The 17,263-nt window shown below is 39.3% G+C and overlaps 1 protein-coding gene across 2 annotated transcripts; it reads right to left on the bottom strand.

The window, feature by feature from the left end:
* Positions 1 to 926: 926 nt before the first annotated feature.
* LOC114146188 (E3 ubiquitin-protein ligase MARCH6-like) lies at positions 927 to 17,169 on the bottom strand. 2 transcript variants are annotated; one of them, XM_028020043.1, is made up of 26 exons: positions 16,949 to 17,169; positions 15,416 to 15,515; positions 15,169 to 15,242; positions 14,113 to 14,256; positions 13,937 to 14,009; positions 12,607 to 12,787; positions 11,545 to 11,782; positions 11,153 to 11,211; positions 10,526 to 10,558; positions 10,287 to 10,338; positions 10,136 to 10,194; positions 9,975 to 10,055; positions 9,565 to 9,633; positions 9,296 to 9,370; positions 9,006 to 9,140; positions 8,801 to 8,920; positions 8,065 to 8,165; positions 7,798 to 7,971; positions 7,132 to 7,324; positions 6,975 to 7,044; positions 6,627 to 6,808; positions 6,400 to 6,534; positions 4,747 to 4,836; positions 4,175 to 4,307; positions 3,706 to 3,841; positions 927 to 2,885 (listed from the first exon to the last, which is right to left on the bottom strand). In XM_028020043.1, exons 1-26 carry the CDS (start codon positions 16,965 to 16,967, stop codon positions 2,804 to 2,806), a joined length of 2,808 nt encoding a protein of 935 aa, XP_027875844.1. In that variant the 5' UTR covers positions 16,968 to 17,169; the 3' UTR covers positions 927 to 2,803. The 2 variants fall into 2 exon arrangements, with proteins under 2 accessions (XP_027875844.1, XP_027875845.1); XM_028020044.1 differs by having other exon boundaries at positions 7,798 to 7,935; positions 16,949 to 17,168.
* Between the last annotated feature and the right edge of the window lie 94 nt (positions 17,170 to 17,263).

The raw sequence follows: 17,263 nt of genomic DNA, 5'->3' as shown, positions 1-17,263 counted from the left end.
TAGTGGCCAGTTTAACTTTTTTTAAAATATGGGATTCCAAAATAAGTTTGTCAAGCTAACATTGGTATTTATCTGAAAAAATAAACTCACCTATTCTTAACATCCGTTTATTGTTTATATCACAGAATCAACAATCAATTGAACTTCAAGATTTTTTTTTTTTTACCTTTATGTTACAGTACATGCCACTGCCTTTTTTTTCTTTTGCACATATAAAAAAATAGAGATTATTTGCTTCTAGAAATTGAAATTTAACATTAAAATGCAATGTGTCCAGCTCAGTTCAAAGGGACTAAAAAGGTCACTTTATAGCATCTTTCTAAAATATGAGCGTTCCACACAGCAGCAGAGCTACGGGGTACTGGAAAGAAAGTAAAATTCACAATCTGCCTCGACGGAATAGTAGTAAATACCAGCTAAAATGTAAAATCCATTACAAGGAACAGATGCAAAAGTCATTTTGTCCTTTAGGTAAAAATCCGGGGCGTCGCCTCCGTCTCTTGGCGTCCGTCTCAAAAAAAAAAAAAACAAAATAAAAAAATCACAAATCCAGTCATGTTGGTGTCGTCACAACAGACTGAAATGATTGCAACCGAAACATAAAGTGCGACACAGTGAAACACGTGGGGGAATAAAAACCTTTTAACTCTTCGTGACCATTACTGATCCGAAGCAAATAAATTAAATTAAATGTCTCTTAAGATTATAGAAAACAGCAAAAAAAAAAAAAAAGGGATTTTCTCAAACGGCAGCGGTAAGAATTCAGAGAAGGGCTAGGCCTTTTTCTTTTCTCTTTAGCCTTGAAAAACAACTGAACACTCCTAAAGCATCTCAGCTGTCCGACTTTTTCTCTAGAAGCGGTTAGAAAAAGGGGGATAGCAGAGAAATCCAGAGAACTTGGTCACACAAGTGAGAAGCTCAGCGACTGACATCCAGTTCGATTTCATATTCACACGTTTGAAATGAAAACCACATAATCTTAATAAAATTATACACTTAAAGAAAACACAAAACTGCCATGCAGGTATCAGTGATTATCTCAGGACCGTGTTTTGTTGTTGCGGCTGATTCATAGGTTTACAGATGCGCGTGGATCACTTTATGTGAAATATGACCACGCGCGTACACAAGAATATAAAAGTGTTTAGCTGCCCTTTGCATGAGGTTTGGCCTGTTTGACCAATAGACCGCCCACTGGGGAGCAGCTATCTCTGATTTCTTGCTATGTTGCTGTTATGAAGACATGTGTAGCTTACGTTATGCCAGTTGGATTAAACAAAAAAACATAAGGCCAAAGAACTGACCCAGGGAATTCCCAGATGGATCTCCCGTCATAAGCATGACCTTACAAATCGTCCACCAAAGACCCACATCTGAAGGGAACATCAGGGGGAAAAAAAACTCTAAGCAGTTAACAACTTTCTGTCCAAGAAAACTCTGGAGCTCACTGATCACTTCCCAGCTTTACTGTACAAACTTTATGGACCCACAAAGAACTGCACGGTAAAGCTGGGAGCTGTAATTTGCACGCTTGACGTAGTTCAGTTGCGCAGCTCTCGATCCAGTCACTGTTTACTGAAAGATGAGCAGAGCAGCTCAGTTTTACTGAACTTTTCACATTGTTTTTCGTCACATGACGGCCACAGGTTTCCAATTTTACTGGGATAAAATGCGGATTTTACGCACCTGTTCAAATTAGTAAAGCTAACAAATGACTAACAAAACATTCAAATAAGCGTCTAGTAAAAATGAAGAACTAACAGCAGCTGAGTGGAACAGAGTTGTTTTTGACCTCTGAGACAAACATTCTCAGAGCGTTGTCTAGACTGTTTTTTTTTTAAACTGTTGTCTTTTGAGGGTTTCCAGGCTGGTTTAGTTTTAGCATTTTCCAAAGTATTCTTCACAGAGTAAAGTAGGATGACGAGCTGAACTCAGTGCAAATTCTGTGTTAAGAAGGTCAACTTTTTTTCCGAGTACTGGAAAGGATGCTTTATGTCTCAAACTGTTAGGTAATCAAATGTTTTTGGGCTTAGCCTAGAAGACGTAAGACAGAAGGCTGCCTCTGTCCTCTGTTTTTGCCCACATCTAAAAGGATTCAGTTTTAAAATGTCTAAAAAACTATGAAGATGCCTACCGCTAAAACTCAGTGACATCAGAAAAATAAAAACATGTTCTTCACATTTTTTTGTTACAACTCCCCCGTACTCCCTCTCTCTGAGGGTTGTCTTATTATCGACCGATCAGTTTCCAACTCCATCCTTACCTTAAAGATCCTCTGAGTACCAAAGTACACCAACTTAAGTCCAAACATCTCCTTCACAGCTCTAAGAAAATATATATATATATATATATATATATATATATATATATATATATATATATATATATATATAAAACGGTGCACACGTTTATTCTACAATATGTTCAAAGGAAGCTCAATCTGAGGTAAAAGCTATGCTCATCTGACCTTAATTTCGTAGCAAACGTCCAGGAAATACCCCCCCCAAAAAAAAAAAAAACACCTGAGGAGACGACTACAATGGAAGGACCAGCGAGTGGATTTTGTAATCCCACAAAGTTTGACTCAAACTGAGCGCTAAACAAGATTAAAGACTTTGTTTCGATTCTTTCAACCTCACATGAACACTTATGAGGCAGAGTTTTTGCCTTCGCTTCTTGTCGGCTTTGCTTCCCCGACCTCTACTGTGGGAGAATTCTGGAGAAGAAAGGGATGAGGCTGCAGTCAGAGGTTTTATATGCAGTGTTTGAGGACAGGAGGTGAGGAGCTGCCGCAGTGTCAGACTTATGAGGAGGTGGTGTGAGGGCTGGAGGAGCTCCGGCCCGTCTTCCGCTCGTAGTTCACCAGTCGCTGTCCTACCAGGTATCTGGTGGAGAAGTGAGGAATAAGAAATGCAAAAGGATGTTACTTACAAAATACATCATCTCTCAACGGGGAAATAAATCTGTGCAAAAGAAAATTGTAGTAGAAGTAGAAAGCCATGAATCCTTTCATTTGTTATTCACATTCTAATACAACTCAAGTCTATGGAGAGAAAATCTGAAAAAGTTCAGAAACAAAAAATCGGATTAATCGCGATGAATCAATTTTTGAAATACTGTAGTAAAATAATTTCTAAACTCATTGTCAAAAAAAAAGGCTACTTGTTGACAAATAAATATTTTGGCTGTAACTAAAAATAAAACAGAACTTTACTTTATTTGTAAAAAAGCAAAACTTCGGAAGTGGCCCTTTTAGCTTCACCAGGTTTGAATTCACTAACAGAACGCCATGGTGTTACATTTTAGGCAATAAAATGTTTGTTTTCTTATTTTAAAACGGAAATAAATTGTTTATTTGTATTTTTTAATCTATTTCTAACATTTTATTTAAAAAAAAAAAAAAAAAAAAAAAAAAAAAGGACAGCATGGGAGCAGGGAAGTTGTACCGTCAGACCGTCAGTTCCCAAAACCACGCGACACCAAAAAAAAGCCTTGTAAAAACACATGCGGTATCAGTTTCAATCTGTGGGACTGTGCACAGTGGTTCAATGATAAATCTGCATAATCCGTCAATAGTTTTTTTTATCCGATTGACTAATCGTCAGAATAATTAATTACTAAAATACCTGTTAATTGCTGCCCTAGCGTCCATTTGCAAGGATCTGTAAGCTGAAAGTAGCTAAACTGATATTAGATTTTACTGACTTGTCGTTTTTGATGTGTTCGTAAAGTCGCTTGAACTGGCGAATCTGAAAGGACAGAAAGGCCAGCAGTACGACCACCATCAGCAGAAACGGATAGATCTTCCTCTCCACTAGTATCTGCATCTTTGGCTGCACTCCTGGAAAGCAAAAAGCAGAGAATGAGCAATGGAAATGAGTGGAGTATGTGCAGAAAGGATGAGAGCAGTTATCTTAATAAAGCATCAAGGAAAAGTAGGGGCCAAACTCAATCACTGGGATTTATTAGCTGGGATTCTGTTGTCATTTATGTTTCACATTTGGCTGTTGAGAAAACAAAAATCTTCCCAAAATGCAATCTGAATATTTATTTATTTTATTTTCTGTAAATCGACAATGCTTCCTGACATCTTTATAATTTTCTCAAATGCTATTGTAGAGAAATCTGTTGAAATGGTAAGAGATGAAAGATAAACATCCAGAGCTGTCCTTACCCAGCAGCGGTGTGAGGCCTCTAGATATGGTGTAGGGAACACAGAGCAACAGCAGCAGGAGGCAAATGACGGGGGCGGCCAACCGCCGCACGATGAAGTGAAGGTCGATGTTTCTGATGCCGTTGGCGTATACCTGCAAGGAGGAGAGAGTAAATGCTTACGGGATTCCAAAACTTTCTTTTTACAGACAAATAAGCGGGGATAATTTGGGATAATAAAAAGAAATCGAAAGAAATTCCAGAAAGTTTGCATCTTTTTGTAGGATTCCACTGCAAATACCGAAACTTAAAAATTCAAGATGGCTGGCAGCCGATATTTTAACCGATAGTCATTCTTAACTTCCTGGAGACAGATGTTTCAAATACAGTTTAAACAGTGGTCAAATCACCACACAGTTATGAAATCAGAGGTTAATCATTAATGATGCAGATAACATAGGGTGCTTAGTTCTAAAGCACGTCTCTAAACAAGAGGCTTTAAACGTTTTGGCGTCTTGCACAGAGTTTTCAGACATCCCTGTTCCTGTTTTCTCCTTCCTGATTGGCAGGAACTTGGCAGAAAGCGAGACTGACCTGCTCTATGACCGCTTTGAGCCGCCACTGGGGGCCCATCAGTGTTATGGCAGCGATGATTTTTGCATGAAGGACTCCCAGGGCCCAGTCCTGCAGCACAACAAGAAGCCTTTCAAGTTAGCACACTGAGACAGTCGCAAATGTTTGTAGTTACTTCGTTTTTAACGAATTCAATGCTGAAAACCTGTATTCAAGCGATTAGAAGCCAAACAGACTTGAAACCAAAACACATCAACATATGCAATCATGCCTCACTGCTGCACCCAAGTGGAAAAAGTCACACTTAGACTGCCTAATAAGTAACTGCAATGCAAGAAAACAGTATCTTAACAAGTAATTTTAGTCTAGTTTCTAGTTCAAATGTTTTAGTACAATTGAAATAAGACAAAAACCAACTTACAAGTAACTTTTCAGCAAGAAATATAAACTTGTTTTAAGTCAGTAATTCCTTAGTATTGATGAAAAAGTGCTAGTACCAATGACATATTATTTCATTTACAACAAGGTACTTTTCCATGTTGTAAGTGAAATAATCTGCCAATGGAAGTAGTACTTTTTCATCAATATTAAGGAATTATTGACTTAAAACAAACTACTTTGTTTTGCTGAAAGGCTATGTATGAGTTAGTCTCTTATTTCTAGTGTACTAAGATATTTACACCAGAAACTAGACCAAAAATACTTGGTAAGATTTTGTGATTTTGCAGTTTGTAAAGATTTTTAAATCTTTTTAAAATAAAAAAAAAACATTGTTAAAAAATATTTTTTTTTTAAACTTTATTCCAGTTCTCCGGTGTAAACATGATGATTTTTCTACGTACCATTAAAAAAAGAAACTGGTGGCAGGCTTAGATGTTTAAAACTCTGGAGTTAGTTTGCTTTAGGTCTGTTTAATTTAAGACAATAAAAGTTTCGACACTAATAAATGAATTAGTGCGTCACAGAGCTTCAGTAGGTCAAACGCGTAGAGCTCATATTTTCCACAAAAAAAATCCTTAAAGATGAGTTCCTTCTCGCTTTTTAATTAAACATTTTAATATCACCAGACGGAGTTATTAAGCGCTTAATAATTCCTACTTTCCAGCACTGCTGGTGCAGATGAGAGATTATCTGACTGGGATTATGAAGCATTCTCAAACAACATTCAGAAATGGAGTTGTAGATATTAGGATTTTTTTTGTTTTGTTGGGATTCTGAGATAAATTTTCTAATTTGTGAAGGTAAGCTTTATTTTTCTACAGTCATCCTTACAAAAAAAACGGGCTTTAGTATTAACTTGAGTAAAAACTAGAGTTTCTAGTTTTCTAGAGGTTGTAGAAAACCAACCCAGTTCTTTTCTGGCATCAGTTAGGAAGCAGCTGTAGAAACGTTCAAATTTATCACCCACATTTTATAAGCCTAAAACCTGGTAATGTGTACAACTAGTCATTCAGGAAACAAGAAGGAAAAATTATGCTAGACAGTAACTATCAGAAGAAATTCATGTTAAGCTCTTTTGCAGTTCCAAAAAAAGAAAAAAAATCTTGCATTAAAATTAAACAAAAACTGACAAGTTATGTGAAAATGACCAAATGAGGCAAAAGAAACTGAAATAAAACGATAAAAATGATTACACACTCTGATCCCACCGTGTATTTTACTGTATATTCCTACCTGCCAAGGGTAGAAGAGAGGCGTCTGGTCCATTGGGACTCTGAGAGGAGCGACGACGACCAGGTCAAACAGCAGGCCCAGCAGCAGAGGGATGACCCCGGCTAACATCACGGCTACCACCACCGTCTTAAAGATCTGCGGCCACCAAAAACAATCCAAACAAAGACAATCCAAATTTCACTCGCCGGAGGTTTTTGTTGTCGGCCGCGGCAGAGACGGGGCGTTACCATGAGCGTCCACTCTTGAACTTTGACCATGATGACCATCCTGCCCTGCGGCATCCAGGACAGCAGCACGGTGGCGGCGCGGACGGACACCCAGCAGACGTACAGGCCGCTGGCTGTCGTGTACAGCTCATGGACCACTGCGCTGCCCATCCACAGAGACATGAGCCAGCGACCCACGCACACTGAGAGGGGGAACAAAGAAGCATGAAGGATGGAGGAAGAGGAGCGGAGGTCCAATGCAGACAGATAACATGTGACAACTGGGAGTAAGGGTACTCTGATATCCTTTGTCTAGGTCATTTCAAAGTCATCTGGTGTATTCTGTGAAGGACTAAAGTGAGTGCTTACCTGGAAGTGTAAGACAGATTAGACTCGCGAGTAAAAGAGTCACGCACATGAAGACCACCAGCAGAACAATCTGAACAAGAACATATGAAAGAAAATTTTTAAAAATCAGAGCAACACAACTGACGTGGATTTGTTAAAATCGTCTGTGAAAAGGCACCTTGAGGAGGAAGTGGGGGGGTCGGTGGTAGGGCTGGACCGCCAGAGGACCGACCCGCTGCAGGATGGCTTGGTGGGCGGCGTGAAGCCCCTCCACAAGCCCTGGGTTGCGGTTGTTGTTCAATCGATTGGGCACGTTGTTTGGTTGGTTGGTGTTGTCTTCGTGGTCCCCCAGGAGGTACGAGTGAAGGTCACTGTTGGCAGGATGTTTATTGCCCAAACACGGAGAAGCAGCATTCAGTTTTTATGCACCACGAATCTGGAACAAACTTCCAGAGAACTGCAAAGATGCCGAAACACTGAACTCCTTTAAATCAAGGCTAAAAACCCAACCTGTTTTGAAATATTTGATGTATATTTTCCTGATGATAGAATTTGCCAAAATGCAATGTTTATTGCTCGTTTCAAAATTGGTCACTGAATTATGTGTTTATAGTGTAAAGCACTCTGAGCTGCCTAAGTGATAACAGGTTATACAAATAAATCTTATTTACTACTTTATATATCTAATCCTATGACAAGAGGACAAGAGAAGAACAAGAACATACAGTGTGTTCTTGAAAGCAATTTTCAACAAAAACGAAAGCAATTTTCTAACTAAGACTTTCATTTAAACTCAATAGCTTGTTCTACAAAGATAAAAGCTTAGCTTGTGTGTCAGACCTACAGCACATATCCAGCCGTGAAGGTCCAGGCGTGGACGAGACGTTTGAGCCACTGCCGGGTGTGACCCTGCTCCAGTAAGGCGGGCAGGACGACCTGAAGCAGCAGCAGCTCCAGCGACAGCTCGCTGACCGGCGCATCACTGTGGAAGCCACACACCCACCAAGTCTCCAATTCACTACATAATGGTAATATCACTGTTGATAACCAGTCATTTTTCACTTTCTCTATGTGTGAACCGCCAATGAGGCTCGGTTTGAATTTGCCGCACCTGTACAGCATGACGTTGTAGGGAAGGAAGGCAGGGGAGAGCAGCTTAATGATCCTGATTGGAAGCCACAGCATCAGCAGGACGATGGAGCCGAACACAACCTGGAGGGAGCGTACACACACACACACACACGCCCACACAGTCGAATGTGAGTAGTTGTTCAGACTGATTGGCGAAGGCGCTTCAGCCATCACCCTCAAGTCTGAAGCATGGGCTGTTTGGTTAAACACACACACCCGCGGCAGCAGCGTGACGAGGTTAGCACGAGGTAGAGACAAAGAGAAAGAGAGAGGTCTGATCGCCACCAAGGGAGAGCTTTGAGTCTAAACCAGAGCAGCAGCATTTATGCAGACATTAAATTACAAGCAGGTGGCCTTTATTTGGGATTGGTTGTAAACAGACAAGCCACAGTAGCAAATTTAGCTGGACGATAAATTGTTATTGCGATAAACGATGATGTTGTTGTTTGGAGAACATTTTCAAGTAATGGTGACAATAACATAAAAGCACGTTCTCAAAAGGTTAATAAACTTTATATTCTAAAGAACATTTAACACTGGAACTGGAAGACATTTTAAATATCCAAAATAAATAAAACAACAAATAAAATGAATTATGAAGATTCATTAAATGAAAATTATCCTTCAGGCAAAAAAGGACTAGTTGAAGCCAAAGCATCAAACTGAGTAAAAAAAACCAACAAAAAAGGCAAATCATGTTGTTTTTTTTTACTTACCACTGATAGTGTGAATCTCCGGAGGTGCCTGTAGATTGGGAGGTGAATCATCTCCTGCACTGGGTTGAAGTCTGGGTCGTTCAGGTTCCGCAGGAACCACAGCACACCTGGGCGAAGAACCTGCGCACGCGCAAACCAAAAATGTACCTTGGAGGACGCCATTCTCAAATGCAACTCTTCACACGTGCGAGTGGGTGTGGCTTACCTCTCTGAGCAGAAGGATGAAGGAAGCGAAGTAAAAGACGTACACCATGCCGACCAGCCAGTGGAGGAACATTGTTGTCCCTGGAGCGGAGTCGAAACTCTGCTCTCTGTCCTTCAGCGTCGCATCAAACATTTCCTTTAATGAAAATAATTACTTTTTAGTAATTATAAGGATTTAGGCTAAATGGCTTAACATTTAAACGCCGTTATTTTAACAAAAAGTTTCACGTTGCCCAGGATGCAACTGAAGCAGCACGACAACAATGTTTTCTCTCCACTCGTTTGCTTTACCAGTGAACAAATGTCGAGCCACCAGCCGCAAATGAGAGGGAACAAGCCGATCTCCATGACAACCAGAAGGGAAACCTGAGAGAGAGGGCAAAAAAACAAACAAACAAAAAAAGTCTCGCAATTAAAGTTTGTTTTCATATCATTACAATTATCCAAATTGCCTTTGAGATTGAAAGCTTTGCTAGCAATGAAAGTAGGGGTGTGTGGGTGTGCGCGTGCGTGTGTGTGTAGAGAGAGATGGAGAGCAAGTGTTTCCAGTGTTTCTTTACCTTGACAACAATGTAGCAGACACCCAGCAGTCGCCTGGGCCGCTGGAACTTGAAGAGGGAAGCCAAAGCCTGCAGTAGCCTCATTTAAGGACTTATACAAATGGACAAGAGAAACCTGGATTTGACAATGTTTGAAAACTCTCCATGCTGTTACTTGCACTTCACAAGTAAAAGCATACAGAGCATAAGCTTCTGAGTGTTGATCAATTCAATAAAATCCCCAATAAAACACACTAGAGTTTGTGGTTGCAACATGACAAAATGTATCCAAGGAATGCAAATACTTGAAAGACACTGTACGACAGGAACACTGACTCAAACTGGAATTCTTTTGGATAAATGTTAAAGATTTCAAGATTTTGTGACAATCATTTCTAAAAAAAAGAAAAAGTGCAGCATGAAGAGGATACATGGCAGACTACAAGAGCAGCAGCCAGGAGGATGTACCCCACTACTGTGGTGATGAGGCCGTCGAAATGTGAGGCTTTGACCTGCAGATAGAAAAAATATATATATTTTTGACCGCCCCGTCTAGGCAGAAGTTCCTCATTGTGTATTCTGGTGAACTTACATAGTCTTCAAAGCCCAGCCCGACAACTGAGAAATGGCCAATGTGGTATGGGCAGAAAGCTGCAAGAAAATGCAGAAAGGTTCTCATGTCATTAAAAGAGACAAATGTTTGTCAAAGCTTGTGACTCCGTATAAAGACTGACTGAACTCACCAAACACCAAGATGAAGAGTGTGTTGAGAGACACCACCCAGAAGACGTGTTCCTGGAAACAGACATACAACAAGGTTCACATTTAATGTAATTTACACGGCTTAATTCAGCACTGACGTTCTCATGGAAGCCTTCCATGTTAGAATTTTTGGGCCCTTTAAAGATGCATATTAATCTAATTTACAACAAGATTTTAAATTATGTGTGAAGAAGAAGTGCAAGAAAAGCAATGCACCTACCAAGAAAACAAGGGAACCATCTAGTCCAAGCATCTGAGGAACAAATGGAAAACAATACTAAGACTTAGCCAAACTAAAACAATATGTCCGTCAAGTTCATTCCGTACAGTACAGTTCATTCCAGCTGCCAGAGAGCAAGAGAAAGCAAGCCGTACAGAAAGAAGCAGTTTTATCCATTTGACCTTTCAACCTCTATTGGAGAACATGTTGGATTTAGAAACATTGGAAAGTTCACAGTTGCTACTCTACTTTTTCTAGATGGAGGCTGCTGTTTTTCTAAAATGCTAAGACGCTAAAGATGGATTAAGATGTCAGTTCTGAAATTATTGCCTTCGTTTTCAAAGATGATAAAAACCTTTTTTAAGCCATCATGTTATAGCGCCTCTGCTCGTAAGGCGGATAATAATGACTTTTCACAAGAGCAAGCAGAAAACAAAAAAAATCTATTATGATTTTTAAAGAAATTAGTTAAAACAACAAGCAGAGCTCGGAAATTGGCCACAGAATCTCTGATCTCTGCATTTCCACTAGTAATAGAGGCTATTTCTGTGCAATTAAAAAAAAGAACTTCAAATAAAATAAAATTAAATCAAGGGCAGCAATAAAAAGGGAAATAAAGATTCCTACCCTTTCCCAGGTCAGCTCCTCTGCTGCTCGGTCCCATTCCAGGGCATTCCAGTTCAAATCTTTTGAAAAGAAGGAAGATGCTTAAAGAAACAGGAAGTAGTACTGACAGCCTACTGAAATGTTTTTATTTTTTGTAAATATTATGTATACTGTTTTAGGCACGTTTAGTGAGAACTTAAATTTATCCAAAGGTAAATCTCAGAACTTCTATGTGCTAAGTTCAGCTAATCCCAATTAGCCATACACCCAATGTGTCATCACTTTCCCAACATTTACAGAAGTGCAGTAAAATCCCAATGAGCAAGAATTATAAAAAATATAAAACATAAGCATCACAAAACAGTTTTTTATGGAGCAAGCAAAAAAATAAAATAAATAGGATCTTTCCTCACCTTGCCCTGCATTGTTGGCATCAGCGGCGTCCTCCTCCCTCCCCTCTTCCTCGTCTTCCTCTTCATCTTCTTCCCCGTCATCATCCTCGTCCTCTCTATCGTTGTCGTCCAGTTCCGCTTCGTCGCCGGCTTCCTGCTGATTGGCCCGGTCCGGCTCGTCGGGGCCGTGCTCTCCGGGGCGCCCTGCCTCTTCTGCGGCAGCCGGGACATCGGCTGCTGCGGCATTATCAGCCGGATTCTGCACAACCATGAATTGTTAAAAAAATTAAATAAACGGATGAGTTGTGGTTGGAACTATGCAGCAGATATATTCATCCTACACTGCAAAAATATCTAACTCTTACCAAGTCTTTTTGTCAAGTTTCTACAGTAAATATCTTAAAAAACTTGAAATACGGCAAAACAACCTTACAAGTAACTTTTAAGCAAGAATAGGAGCTTGTTTTAAGTCAATAATTCCTTAATGTTGATGAAAAAGTGCTAGTTCCTTTGGCAGGTTATTTTATTTATAACAGGACATTTTCTCATGTAATATGTGAAATAACCTGCCAATAAAGCTAGTACTTTTCCCATTAATATTAAAGGAGTTATTGACTTAAAACAAGCTCCTATATCTTGTTGAAAAGTTATTTGTAAGTTCGTTTTGTCTTATTTCAAGTTTTGGGAAATACGTGTTAGGATTTAGATTTTTTGTAGTGTATTTGCATACAGAAAATATTCAGCTTCCTATTTCCACATCCGCCAGCCTCACTTTCAGATTTCCCAGTGGAGGGTTTCGATTTAACAATTCGAAACCCGCTTCAACGAGGCCTGGAGTGGTTTGGAAGAGCTGCACTTAAATGTAACCTCAATTCCAATAACGACACATTTTTTGGGGGGAGCAGGGTGATTTTACCAACAGTTTTCCTATCATTCAGAACATGTGATACACATTTTTCAGATGGGTTTGCTATTGTGGCATCTTCACGTAGGAAAAACGGGGAATTAGTTAAACACATCCACATGACAATGCCCACGTGTAGAAAAATCAAGTAGCCGACCTGCAGCATGAATGGCGCTCACCTCGTTAGCTTGTGCGGGACGGTTGGGCTGGTTTGGAACCAGAGGGGGTTGATTCGGCTCCAGCCACTGTGGGGCTCCACCGTGGACAATCTGCTCTCTAAGCCACACCAGGCTGATAAAGGCACACAGCGTGCAGGTGACCACGAAACAGCCCTGGAGGCAGTCGGCAAGCAGGTTTTGCCTGCAAAAGTAAAAAAGAATTTGAAATGTGCTCCGCGATCCGTCTAACGAAGGGAGAGAAATAACTAAAAGTGGTGGGAAGATGAAAACACTGGTGAAATTAGCAATTAGAGGGAAAATTGGTAGTTGGTTAGGGTTTCTATACATATTCACTTTAAAATTCCAGACTTACTATAAAACTAAGAAAAAATAACTTTTTATAAATGTATTCTTTTGGTCAAATGATTTATAAAATTGAGCCTAGAAAAAAATATTAAAAAGTATTAAAAACACTCCATTCATACTCTTTTTTTTTTTTCTTTCTAAACTTATTCAGAACTGGAAATACTTTTAGTCTATTTCTACACATTTTCAGACTGAACAGGAGTTAGTCAGGCATTACAATTACTCAGTGCAGCTTTTGAATCTGGTTTGACAAACAAAAAATAATAATCATATGAAGAGCAGCTTTTAATTTAAAAGGCAAAAAATATATATAGAAGGCAGTCTCAGCTTTCATCACTCATTTGCTCTCTGCAGGTATTTTTTTTTTTTACATTTCTTTCTTACTTCTTACTTAATAGCAAAAAACAACAACAACAAAAAAATAAAATTTCTTCAGTAAGATTTCCAGTGCTGATAGCCAGTGGCGGTTTTTGATACGGGCAGATGCCCAGGGAGGCATTAGAAAGGGATGGGTCGCCCAAAAACTGGAAAATAAAATATCTGTTAGCTCTACTCTGATCAGGTTTGCTGTTAATTATATGTCTGTGCAGTGGAGTAATTCAAACTCAAATTCGGAAATACTTTATTGATCCCGAAGGGAAATTAATTGTTGAAAAAGAAAAATTAATATTAAGTTTCTGCTACTTGCTGCTGAGTACTGGAAGTCTACATTACCTGGTTTCTGCTGGAAGAAAAGCAAAATCTGATCATTGCTTGTGTTTTAATTAGTTGAGGGTGGCAGAAGGAGGGACGTGCCCGGGGCACCATTCCTGAAAGATCCACCATTGCCCACTGCCTTAAAACCGTCTGATCAAAAACTGTCTTAGTTTCTTTAAAGAATGGAGGAATGAATTTCATCACTGGTTTTTGAGCTCAACAACACGATGGCCAGTGAAGAGCTGCAAAAACCACAAACAAGAAGACAAACTCAAGGACAGACACTTACGTGGAAAGCATATCTAATGGCAGGGTAAGAAGCGAGCTCACGGAGCCGGTAAACAAACACTTGTAGATGCGACCTGGCAGGAAGACACAAACCGTCAGTTAAAGCAGCGCGGTAAAAGCCTGTTCTCAGTTCTTCTGTTTATTTTGAGTTGCTTTTTGTTTGTTTTTGGGACTTACATGCGGTGAGAGGCACAACACCCAGCCAGGCAAAGGCCACCAGAGTGTAGTGGAACCAGTATCTGATGGCCGTCCCGATACTGGTGACCAGCCCTGCAAAGATATCTTGGACAGGTAGATGGGACGGCATGTCTGGAGAATAGACTGGAGAATAAAACGGAAGAACAGATATTTATAACAAATATTTAAATGTCTCCAATGCTGATTAACCTTTTCACATTCGGACATGTTACAACCACAACTTTTTTTTTTTTTGCCATGACAGACTGGTACAAATTAGCACATAAAAATAAAGTGGAAATTAATGGGGGTTTTTTGTTGCAACAAATAAAAATCTAAAACGTGTGGTGTGCATTTTTATCCATCCACCTTTTGCTGCATTTTGAGTTCCAAGTACAGATGCAAGTTGAATATTGGCCTCCTTACACTGGCTGCCTGTTTCATATCTAATAGATTTTAAGATTCTTTTAACTTAGAAAGTTTTAAATTGGTTAGCCCCTCCTTATCTTCAGGATCTTATGAAACTGCATTCCGTGTCCAGAACTTTAAGATCAAATAATCAGCTGCTACTGAATGTTCCTCGGACTCCACTTAAGAGAAAAGGAAATCGGGCCTTCTCCGTTGCTGCTCCTAATCTACCTTTCCAGATTAAATCTGCCCACAGCCTGGATCATTTTAAATTGCTTCTTAAAACTCATTTTTATTCTCTGACACTTAACTGAGGCCTGATACTGTAGCTCTTCTGTTGTGATGGGTTTTTTTTTTTGTTTACTTATTATTAATCTACTTTGACATTATACATATATTTTTTCTTGTATTATTGTTTTTTTCCTTTTCATCAACTTATTTTATGATCATTTTTGTACAGCACTTCGGTGCAGTTTTAAACCTGCTTTTAAAGTGCTAAATAAATAAATTTGACAACAAAACAACTTGAGTGGCAAACTTAAAAAGGGATTTATACATTTGTATTTGTCAAAATGTGAAAAAGTTGAAGGGGTGTGAATTCTTCTGCATGGCAGTGTTTTTTTCTCCTTTATTTACAGAACGACTCACTTGGTGTAAATGCAAACCTGTGTTTGCATAATTCACAGTATTCTTTCCGACTGTGTTTCAGCCACTGCAGTAGGCTGTGAAGACAAAACACAACAGGATGAGTCCAACAGCATTATTCGTTCTATCTTTGAGTTTGACGCTTAATATGACTTCTGCGTATTTAAAGCAACGGCTTGACATCGAGAGCAACAGAAAATAGAGCTGAATGCGCCTTCATTAGAGTGTATTAAAGTTTTCACACTCGTACCATTCCTGATGGATAAACTTAATGCTGCCAGTGCAAACACAAGGGTGGTAGAGAGGCTTTTCCTGGGTGCCCTCCGAGCGACACACTCGACAAATGTCTGCTGTAAAAGGCACACATAAAACACAAATTAGGAAGGTTTCAAATATTTTTGTCAAAATTACTTCAACACGGCATTTCTCTCTGACAGATAATCTACAATCAGCAGAAGTTCAATAAATTCTTGAATGGCTTTATTAAACTTTTTTTTCAATAATAAACATAAATTACTTGAACAGAAGAAAACTATAAATAATTCAGACTTTTAGAGGCAGTTTACGTTCCACGGGTCCAGTTCTTTCTGACACTGGAGTTGTCTGGAGACTATAAAAGTATTTCAATTTCTGTTCCTCCATGTGCATTCAATCAGCAAGTCAAAAGTACAAAAATACTAACATAAAAAAGTCTGAAATTCAGGTCTGACTTTGCAAATCAAAGACACGGTATGCCACTTTTTTGCACATATGTATAGTTACTTTAACCAGATACTTTAACTGTCAAGTTGTTACTATTATCATTGCTATTATTTATTAGACTTCTGAACTTTGGGGGGGAAATGGAAGGAAAACATTGGAGAATCAAACATTTTCTTGTCCACAGCTTGATATCAGCAACTCGCATACTTTTCCAAGACTGCTTAGAAACTCTGTATTACCTGAAAACTCAAATCTTGAAGCCTAAAAAATGTAAATATATGTGCTGTAATATTGGCAGGTGAAGAGGACAGGGCAACAGCGCCAAACTATTAATTCTTGGATTACCCTTTGTAGTTCAGTGACCAAAATAAAATACCTATAATTAGCCGGTGACGGTATTTAGAATGCCCTGGGTGGTCATCCGCTATCGACTACCAGCGTCAATGTCAATTTATTACAAGTCAGGCATAAGGGAAGCAAGTTGGGAGTTTTTAAAGATTACATAATTATGTAGTATGTAATGTAGCATATCTGTAATACCCGAGTAGATCGATTAGAAATCAGCATCAATCTGGAAATGTAGCATTTTCAACTGTAACAAGTACAGAAACAATACAGTGTTACCCAATTAAAAGTATGCGTGGCTAGCTTCTTACTGTACGTAACCGTTTGATAACGGTGCAACTTAATCAACGTTATCTTGAAAAAAAAACCATGGAGAAACTTTGCACGGGGTTATTACAAGAGTCCATTTGTATTTCGTAACTATTCGAGGGGTTTCAAGCGGAACCTTTCGGTATTTCATATCATGTCTCTAAATGCCAAACCGCAGCAACCCAACACAGCTGTCTGTATTTACAGATGGAAGCTAATACCCGTTAGCTGCGGAGCTAGCACTAATTGGCTAACGGTTTCTTACATTTCACTCAACACTGTCCGTCTTTACAGGACGCATAAAGCACTCATTTGACTCTGTCGTTGGTTCAGACCCACAAAAGCCACGACGCGCGTAGCTTCAACACGAGCGGCATGATAAGTTGCAACACAAAATTAGATCATTTTAAGTTTGAACATTAGCTACCTTCTTCTGCGGTGTCCATCTTGGCTGGCTGCTAAGCTCCACACATGCAGCCCGACGGTGGGGTAGAAAAGAGACGGCCGTCAGCTATCTCCGAGTAAACATTTTGGCACCGTGTTTACTTTCAAACGGCCAGAATAACATGCGTTTTTAAAACAAATAATTCGTACGCTTCTCGATAGTTATTAAGCTAGCAGTCACTACATACACAAAAGCGACAACACGTGGTAGTACGGCTTATTCACCACTAGATGGCACCAAAGAGCAATGAGACACTTTTTTTTTTTTTTTTACATTACAGCATTTGTTTTTATTAAA

Source organism: Xiphophorus couchianus, chromosome 6 (genome assembly GCF_001444195.1).
Source record: "Xiphophorus couchianus chromosome 6, X_couchianus-1.0, whole genome shotgun sequence".
Taxonomy (NCBI): Eukaryota; Metazoa; Chordata; class Actinopteri; order Cyprinodontiformes; family Poeciliidae; genus Xiphophorus; species Xiphophorus couchianus.
This window is presented reverse-complemented; position numbering and strand designations above follow the sequence as displayed.